This window comes from Abrus precatorius, unplaced genomic scaffold (genome assembly GCF_003935025.1).
Source record: "Abrus precatorius isolate BTA unplaced genomic scaffold, Abrus_2018 Scaffold4, whole genome shotgun sequence".
NCBI lineage: Eukaryota > Viridiplantae > Streptophyta > Magnoliopsida > Fabales > Fabaceae > Abrus > Abrus precatorius.
In genome coordinates this window covers 19,939,821-19,950,284 of record NW_020874384.1, presented here as the reverse complement: position 1 = coordinate 19,950,284, position 10,464 = coordinate 19,939,821, and the positions used below count along the sequence as shown (strand labels likewise).

The 10,464-nt window shown below is 26.6% G+C and overlaps 1 protein-coding gene across 1 annotated transcript; it reads right to left on the bottom strand.

Moving 5' to 3' along the window:
- Positions 1 to 325: 325 nt before the first annotated feature.
- Positions 326 to 1,888, bottom strand: LOC113865783 (B-box zinc finger protein 21-like). Its single transcript, XM_027500527.1, has 3 exons — positions 1,684 to 1,888; positions 1,108 to 1,497; positions 326 to 849 (listed from the first exon to the last, which is right to left on the bottom strand). The coding sequence occupies exons 1-3, from the start codon at positions 1,867 to 1,869 to the stop codon at positions 607 to 609; spliced, it is 819 nt and encodes a 272-aa protein (XP_027356328.1). The 5' UTR covers positions 1,870 to 1,888; the 3' UTR covers positions 326 to 606.
- Positions 1,889 to 10,464: the final 8,576 nt, after the last annotated feature.

The following is a 10,464-nucleotide window of genomic DNA, read 5'->3' as shown; positions in this document are numbered from 1 at the left end:
AGGAATAACATAAAAAAAAGAAAAAAAATACCTGCGATTGTACACGGTAGTTTTGTCCGTTCATCTTGAATCATAATTATGCTTGAAATTTATTCCTAATTAGACTAAATTGATAGAGATATGAGATTTTGCTGGGGACCATAATAAGTCATCATGACTTTAGTTCATCCTTGATTTGCTCACATGATCGGTTCATCCCTCGTGATGTTGGTTAAAAAGATCCACAACCCCTAAGCTCTTATTAACTCAAGCTCGAGTGATACTCAACATAGGTGTAGCATATCCTTGCATAAAATTTTAGCTCTCTCTTTTTAAGATGTAGCAAAAACAATCTCAACATCCAGAGCTCTTAAAAGTTAAAACGTTCATATTTACAACGTGAAAGAGAGACAATAGTTTATCAAGTACACAACCCGGTTGAGGGAGAAGTAGACAAGAGTGAGTTCAAAAAGGAGAGGGCAAACCACCCCCCCCCCAACCCCAAAAAAAAAAATACAAACAGAACCAAAACAACAAGGGGAGAGTGAAATTCAAGCCACATAGTTTGAGGGGGGAAAAAGAAGCCAAAAGGTTCGAAACTAGGTGGCCTAAAAAGTTGAATCTGTTTTACCACAGAAGTCTTGGTCTCTTGGATGCATTCATGATGGGAGGGCTTAACTGTGGAACTATGAAATTATCATCTCCAGACCTTGATCTGTTGCTTCCTTCCCTTGTCTCTCTGTACCCATTTTGCCCATCCATTTGTATAGAAAAAGGTGCTTGAGGAACCCATATACCACCGGCCGAAAAAGAAACCAAATTTCCCTTATCGATATCACCATCAAGCAGTGACAACATTTCATCACCATTCTGTATAGTTTCATCATCAACGTACCAATTAATAAACTCACATCCAATTAAGCATTAATTCAGAGAAAGATAAAACTTATATGCAATACTTGAGCTGGTTTTAGTATTCTTCTTTCATTAAAACTTGAGTTTTACTTCAAATTATGCAGGTCCTTTAATATCTGTCCAAACTTGAATATTATTTTAGTTACCTAGATGAAACTTGAATTTTGAGCAAAGTACAGTAACATAAACCAATGCATTTGGTGGATAACTAACCTTAGAGGAAGCAAAGGGAACAGAAGGTGAGTCGAGGAAATCTTCGAACTTCCAACCAGGGATAGTGTTGATCAAGTACTCCGATATGCTACTCGTGAAACCAGCTTCTTCATTGGTATTCATAGTAACAGGAGTTGGCACTGTTGAAGGAGAATTCGAAGCCTTGGTCATCAAAGGTGGATGTGAATCGAGAACAAGGTTTTTCTTGGAATTGGAAGAAGAAGTAGAGGGTGTTGATGAATAAAGCGTGCAAGTAGCAGAGAGCCTAATCCCAGTGAAAAGAAACCTGTTATGGTTCTTGGTAAGGTCGTTAGCAGAATGAATGGAAAAGTCACACTCTTTGCACAGAATCGCTCTATCTTGCTGACAAAACACAAAAGCTCTTCTCTCCTACAAATCCAATCACCAAACAAAACTTCTTCATCAACAACAACTATAGTGAAATTATAATAAACAAGTATACACATATATATGTTCAAAACCTGAACTCAATACAACTAGTTAAGTTGATCCACGTGCTAGTTAACATATTTTGGGTGGTTTAAAAATAATTAATTAATTAATTAGTTTAATTACCTGGCAAACATCACAGGTGGAATGGTGTTTTGCAGAAGGTTGGGTGAGAGAGAAGCGTTGATGTTTGGAGGCGAGTTTATTGGCATGGTGGACACGGTGGTCGCAGGCGTCGCAGAGGGCGGCTTCGTCGGCGGTGCAGAAAATGGAAGCGTGGTGTTTGTTACAAGCGTCGCAGTGGATCTTCATTTGATTAGTTGGGTGAGGGTGTGATGAGTGAGGATGGGCTTTGCTTTGGGTTTGGATACCCATTAAATTAAATACACCCAGACGCGTCAAGTCACTTCAAAATAAACAACGCCAGTTTTGCTGTCATGTTTCACGTTCTCTTAAATATTGACTCACTTAATTATGCAGCTTCAATAGGTTAAATATCTACGTTGACCACATCAGTAATTCAATCTTTTCTTTTTTAGCATTTTTTAATTTTTGGTTATCAAAAAGTTTAAGTGAATTAGAACCCAAACAATTAAATTGATAAAATTTATTTTTATTACTCATATAATTGCAAACTGGTGTCTCTCCAAAAAATGTGAGTTAAAATGTGGTTCAGTGTAAACCCAAATATACATAATACCCGTTTGAATTAACTCATTTTGAGAGAATCAATTAAGATAGTTTAAGTATGCAAAAACCACTAAAAAAATTACATAAACTTTTTATTTTATAAAACAAATAGGGAAAGAATAGATTATGTTTAAAAAAATTTAAAATTTAGAATAATCAATATTTTAAAAAATTAATCGAGTAAGATAATTTGAGTATGTAAAAAAATGCTAAAAACACAAAAAATAAAAGTTACATAATTTTTTAATTTTATAAATTAAATAAGGAAAGATAAATTATTTTTGGAAAGTTTAGAAAATTAGAATAAATACTTTTTTTTTTTACTTTTTCTAATCGAGTGTAATAACTTTCTATAACTCGTGCATCTGACGTTATTTAGTAGGATAAATTTAAACTATCATTAAAAAGGAACTTTACGCATGCTAAGAGAGCTTTTATTCAATCATCACTGCGCTTAGGAACTATATAATATAAAAAATAAAGATACTTTTTTTTAATAAAATAAAACAAAACAAAAGAGATGAATTCTTATTTAAATTTCTCAAATATAAGCATCAATTAATTTAATTTGCCATTAAACATCATTTATTTTAATTTTATATACAAAAAATGAATGACTTTTTAAAAAAATCAATGACTAAGTAATTAACTCTCACACTCTTAATAACTGAAATGGAATTAACTCAAATGAAAACAATCACGGTGACGAAGGGTCTTGCGTATGCATTTGATAACACAATATATTAATAAAACGTAGAGGTTTCTACTATATCATCATTAAGAAAGAAAAAAAAAACTTTACACACACGTAAACGTACAATTTCCCCACACCAAGGAAAAAAAGCATCATTGCATTAAGCCTATATTTGACTGTTATAGTTATTATTTAACAAAAGGTACCTTAGTAATAGGCTTTTTTTATTTTTTATTTTTTTTTACCCTTTTGAATTATTTTGATAACTAATTACCAAAATACGGTTGCATGTAAATAAATTCACAGTCTAGAGATGGGTGTTCACTTGACAGCAATATTGTCTAAAACAATGATAACATCAAAAAGTAAAATTGTCTAATAACCAGATGACTCTAGTGTTTACCAAATAAACAAAAAATAAAATAAAAAAAATCGACGGTTGAGGAAGAATGAAGCCACATATATAAATCTTAGAGAATCGTTTGGGTCACAGTCAATTTCAGTGTCGGTAGGGTTAATGACTATTCAAGAGTGTCGTTTGGGTCAGGAACAACACTCTTTTCATTGGTCCACGTGGCAGAAAAATTTGACCGTTTGGCGCAGACTTCTTTCTTTCTTTCCCTTTCTCTTTCATCTTCTCTGTTTTGCATTTTGTTGCAGAGCCTTGTCGTTGCGGAAAAAAATACAAAGTATATTGGCATTTTATTGGCTTTTGGTATTCAGATTTTTGAGGAAAAAATTATCACAAGGTAATGAGACAAATATTTTGACTATATTTTGTTTTTTAAATATGAAATTGCATGTATCTAATATTGAGATTGTGGTGGAGATGAAATTGTGGGTAAGTGTTTAGGGAGTCAGTGAGTGGAGCTCATGAAGAAGAGAAGAGAGTTCCTTTAAATTCATATCAAAGTGCGGAGGTGCACAAATTTTTTTTAGTTTTTAAATACTTTATAAATTAATTTCTTTATTTTGGAACAAATAAAAATTTAGATAAATTGTATTAGAAATTATATAATATATATGTTATTATTTATAATTAGTTGTTTAAAAATGTAATAAATAAAAATTATAGCAATCCATAATATGTATTAATTATTAAATAAAAAAAATTATTTTAATAACTTGATAAATTAAGAGAAAAGAATAATATATATAAATATATAGTTTAGAAAAAAAATAAAAAACATGATAATGAAAAAAAAAAAAAAATATATATATATATATATATATATATATAAAGAATGCAGTGAAAATATTAAATAATTAATGTAGAAGAAACAATAAATTTTCATATTTTGATAGTAAATTGATATATAAAAAAATTAGTGAAATAAAAAATATTAGATATAGTAAATACAATATTTTTATTAAAAGAACATATACAATTATATTATAAAATAGATAAAATATGAAAAAATAATAATTATAAACATATTTAAAAGATTATATTCATAAAAAAATTAGCAATAAAATATAATAATTATGTCATCAAATTTATTTAAAATATTACATATTTAAAAAAAATTATAATTTAAGAAACAAAATTATTATTGAATAATTATAATAAATTAAGAAAATAATGATTTTATGAAAATTAACATAACAGAAGTTTTACTTTAACTAAGAAAATTTTATTGTTCTTTACAAATTTTATAACTATAAAAAATTTATAATTTTTTTGCCAACCTTTAACATAAGAACTTTTACAAAATTTTAGAAACATTTATTTTTTTTTACATGTATAACCTTCATAATTATTGAACTGTTTAAATTTTTTAATAATTATTGTGATAATGAAATTAAACTTTAAATAGGAGTAAACTTTAACTATTGTGAGGGAACACTTTAATAAAATTAAAAAAATAATGATTTTATGGTTTAATATGAAGAATTACAGAAAAAAATTAGGTGTGATAAAATTATGTATTTATTTATTTTTTGTAATTATAAAATTTGATATACAAAGTGAACTTAGTGCATGAAAATATGCTTTGTTTATAATTTTAAGTAAATAAAAAATTATATATAATATTTAATTAAGTGCATGTAATTATATTTATTGCTACATATTAATTGTAAAATAGAGTTTAAAAGTTGTTAAATTGTTAATAAAAATAAACAATATAATAATGAAATGAAAAAAAAATTAGGTTAATTTTAAAATTTGAAATTGTTATAGTTAAATAATTGTAAAAAAACACATGTACTAATAATGAATAATAAAATGATAGACTTAATAGAATTTTTAATTTATTAATTGTAACATACATAATTTAAGTTTTTTTTGACAAATTTAATTTCAGATGATATCATCTTCATTGCGAAGTAGGGTTTTAAATCTTAGTCCAAAGGATGGTTCATTATTGAGGTATCAGTCTGTTCATGTATCAGAGCATATTTGGGATTAACATGACCATCAAATTCTAAAAGTGAGAATGAGTTATTTCATATTTGCTCACATAAAGAGGTTTCAGTGGAGATACTTCGTCATCTTACTTTTGTTGGATTTATTGAGGTAGTTCAGTTGGCATGTTTTCCTTCTTATGTATATACTCTCTCTCAACCTTTTCAACTTTGATTATGTTACTTTTATTCGTTATTTTATTCCATTTAAACAAAATTTTGCCACAAATATTTAATTTACTCCTCATTTCACCCACTTTTAATTATTAATCATTTAAAGATCTTGTTTTTTCCCTTCCCTTTTATTCTTAACCAAGAACAAGATAATAGTGGTGTCAAATGACGCAAAGAAAACAACAGTGTGTAAAGCTAATTTTAAGATCACTAAACAAAATTGATAATTATATTTAAATTTTATTAATCTCTATTTTTAAAAATAGAATAATCAGTTAATAATAATAAAATTTTATTAAAAAATATTTATTATATTTTTATAATTTTAATATAATAATTATAAATTTTTTATAAATTTTTTTATTTATAAATACTTAAATTTAATCATAAAAGCTGAGGTTAATAAAACTTATTATATTTTAATTGTGAAAAAAATAATAACGCCATTGTTTTTTCATTTATAAGAACACACCCTCTCTCTATAAAAGCTTAAGCAAGTTTTAGTAACAAATTTTACTGAAATTTGAAATACAAATTTACTTAAACAAATTTTAATTCACTTAAATAAAAATAAAATTAAAAATTTAGTTTATGTCTTAACAAAAAATGATTTAGATTTGATTTTGTTTACAACTTATATTTTTTAAATTACTATAAAAAATACAGAATAAATAAGAAAATTTTGTAATTTAAGCACGTGTGGATTTTATTTTATATGTAGTACTTGTAATAAATTTTAAAATTTTTTAAAAAATAATATAAAGGATCCTCAAAATTTAAGAGAAGAAATTGAAGAATAAAGTATTGTAAGACAGTATTTTGTTTTATTTTTTAAATAAACAATAGTGTATTTTTTTTTTAGTATTTAACAATGAAGTACACATGATTAACTCGTTAAATTATTATTTTAATATTTTTTATCGAATTTTATTGTGATTAATCAAGTAGGTTATTAAATAAAAAATTTACAATAAAATGGACAAACTAGTCATAATTAGAGATAAAAATAGGTTAAACCGTCCAACAGAGGTTTACAGTTTAGCCTTTTTAAAACCTAACTCGACTTAGCCTATTTAATCAATAGGTTTAACTTAAGTTATTTAAAAATTTAATTAATTAAATATGTCAAGTTTGAGTTTAAGAAAAAAATCTATTATAGTCTATTTAAAATTTATAATAATATATTAAATAATTTTATATAAAAATTATAATATAATAATATATTGAATCAATTAAACTTTAAAATAATAAAATCTTAAATTAAAAACTCTAATAATTTTCGTTAGAGTTGAAGGTCTCTACTACATACTTTCTATGAGTGAGAAGTTCTAATAATGTATAAATATTGAATCTTTTGCGATAATTATAGATCTTGGGAGACAATTTTAATTGGTCAATAAAAATAGATTTCAATGCTATTAATTAATTAAATTTTAAAATAATAAAATCTTAAATTAAAAACCTAATAATTTTCGTTGAGTTGAAGAAGGTCTCTACTATATATTTTCTAAGAGAGAAAGTCCTACTTAATATAATTCTTTTCATATATTATACGCATAACATAACAATGATTTACATTACATTATTTTGAATACGTTTATGTGGTTTAAAAGTAATTAATATGAATATGTAATTTTATTATACATATTTAAGATATTAAATACTTTTTTAATAATTTATTTAAATATAAGTCTTATGCCTTTTAAAAAGATATACTTATTTAAATAATTTAATAGCCTATTTACAAATAAGTTTAATGTCCTATTAAATATTTTAATATAAAATAAACAATTAAAAAGATTAATTGAACAAATCAAACTTTTAAAAAGATAAACTCAAACTTTAAAATTATTAAACAAGTCAAATTTATTTATACAAAATTTAACCAACCTACCCTAGCCGAGGAATTGGTAAGCACAAGAAGACGAATAGATTACCTTTTTGTTAGACAAATAAGTTTATAGAAACACTTTTTTGTGCTTTGTGCTTTGAATTCCAAGTGAAAAAGTGACTGAACTTCTCATGGACCTATTGATTCACATGTATCAATGAAATATGGAGCTAATAATATGTTCTCAACCCATTCAAACTAATAGTAAGTTTGATAACTAATTTACTCGTTTTGTTATCTTTAAACTGAGTTTTCCTTAATTAATGTGAAAAGATGAAAGAAATTTAGAATGCAATAATATTATATCCCCTTACAATATCTGTTTATTGATTCCCTTAGTAATTTATGAAAAAAATTATTAAAATATGTTAAAATTATTTTAAAATAATATTTTATTAATTTAACAAATAAATGATAAAATTTTAATCTATGATATTCTCAACACCCCAGTTCTTTAGTATCGTTTATCAGAAAGAAATACTGTAATAAAGAGTGGTGGCTTCATATGTATGGTGGGCTATGGAAATCTGCTACACGTTGGAGCGCTTTTTTACTCGCATAATTGAAGTTTATGAGACACATACAAATTTATTGATCTAGACACCTTGGGTACCTTGATCTTCGTATCACCGCTCTATGATTAAATTATTTGCCTTTTCTTATATTTTTCACCACTTTAACTAAAAATATATTAATTAATACTCTTAACCAGTACCCTTAATATACTAATTAGCAAGATTATGGTTAGTAATCACTTTAATAAAAAGTCAAGAATAAGACAACGTTACGATTTAAAAGTATTTCTTAAAAGTTGTAGTTGATTTCAATCACACAGTCCTTAATCGTAATCCATATTTTCCGGGAAAAGATGACTGAAAAGATAACACTAGTCTTTGCGGATCCTTTCGTTTTAATCAAGAAGTTTGAAGCGCCATCCATGTTACACGCTATGCTCACTAAATGCATTTACATCAAATGACTCATACAGCTGAGAATATCATCAATTCTGGGACTGAGGGGTGCCAATCGATTGAGGCTGATGCATTTAGCACTGTGAACACTAAAATAAGAAAATATAAATAATTTTAATGTCGGTTTGAATTTTAAAAAATTAAAATTTATTTTTCGTTAAAACGATTGTAAATACACCACTTTTTAATCACTTCATTTTTTTTTTTCACTTTAAGATAATCAAATCCTATGTAAAAAAATTAATTAACAATAATCTTGGAGTGACTTTGACTGGAGTAGCGTACTGAACAGTACCGTTCACGAGGATCTGGTCCTTGAGTCGCTATCGTTTACGTGCATTGTGTAGATATAATTTTTTTCAGGGTATTGGAAATGCAAGTACTCAAATAAGAGAAAAAATCTTACAAACTTTTATGACATTTAAGTCTTTTGTTATACTTATGATTTTAAAAAGTTTCTTTTTAAATAATAATGACCTTAAATATACACCAATAGACACACGTTACACATGGAAAAACAAAGAGAGAAGAGTAGACAATTAAATTGACTTTTAAAAGGGATATTCTAAATTTTCTGATCTAACACTTTACCGGTTGACTATCTTTATTATGTTTGCTATACAAAGAAGTGGCTGAAAAGTTGAGCGCGGCTAGTGAGGTTGGGAAGGGAAGGTTAGAACGAGAGTCACAAGATTTACGAAAATATAATAATCGTTACAGAATTGAAAGCTGGTCCAAGGGCGCATGATGAACATGATCCAAGATCTTCGGCCGTACCCCTTATTCGGTGGATCATTCTTGTCTCGATCACAAATACAGGCAACACACGTGGGATTTCATCTCAAGAAAATTTTGCACAAAAAGGCTAATTCTGGACATTATTACAGATAGGGGGACCGTATATATTTTGAATATTTGATGTCTTCCCTTGTTGGCTACTTTTTGGGAAGAATGTGAAAATTGTTGGGACAGTGCATCCGCCTCCTACAACTTTCATTGAAACAAGTCAACCGTCTTATTGGCTGCTATTTGTTGGTGGTGACTTTGATTTTATATATATTAACTATGAAAATGATCTAATACATACTTACTTGCACGTAAAATTTGTAGACATTATCTCATTAATGTGTAATGTATAACCTTAATTAAGATTGATAAAAAAAAATGAAAAATAAATTCGTCGATAGTTTGTGATGTGAATAATTTTTTGTATGCAACTACTAACCTAACATTGTCAGAATCAAGAAGATAAATAATTTTAGCAATGAAATATTAAACAATATAAGCTTATTAATCATTAAAAAACATGATGTGTTATTTAAAAGATACTCTTAAGTTCCAAAATAGATACCAAACTTTACATTCTTTTATTAATCGGCGATTGATTTAAGTGGTATATATTTGATTCTTTTATCTAAGGTTTTGAATTTAAGTATGTATATGAACAAAAAAAATTAAGATAGTTAATCTTATGCATCGCAGATGGTTTTTACTCACTTTAAAAAAAAATAAACTAAAATTTGATAAGCTTTCATGATGCGCAGTTTTTGAAACATCGAAAGTTGTATATTCACAACTACTTCTAATTTTTTTAAATTAAACTTTGGGAGAACCAATATCTAAAACGACATGTATTGAACTTTCCATAAGATCTCGTCGGCTTTGTTGATCATGTGAACAGAAAGTGGAAACAACGTCAACATATGAATGCACAGATAATTTTGAATATTTCATAATTTTTAATATGAATAGTTAAGAATGAGTCTTGAATATTAAAAGATGATATAATCTAAGGTAAGACATTATTTCCGATGGAAAATTTTATGCATCCGAAGCGTTGTGGTCCATGCTAGATAAGCTTATCTGTAAATTTTATTTCAGCTTATCAAAAGAATACCGTCACAAAACCATAAAATTTCATTTCACATCGCTGGTTTTATTTTATGTAATATAGTTAAAAACATTTTTTAAGTAAAAATGACACATTACTACTAAATTACGATAATTAATTTTGAAATTTATAAAGATAACAAACAAAAATATAAAAGATTGAACTATATTGTAACTTATTTGCTAAGAAT

Coding starts and splice junctions, on each gene's coding strand:
- LOC113865783 (XM_027500527.1), bottom strand. CDS start 1,869: ATGAAGATCCACTGCGACGCTTGTAACAAACACCACGCTTCCATTTTC. Junction 1,498..1,683: donor CCACCTGTGATGTTTGCCAG/GTAATTAAACTA, acceptor TTGGATTTGTAG/GAGAGAAGAGCTTTTGTGTT. Junction 850..1,107: donor TTCCCTTTGCTTCCTCTAAG/GTTAGTTATCCA, acceptor GAAACTATACAG/AATGGTGATGAAATGTTGTC.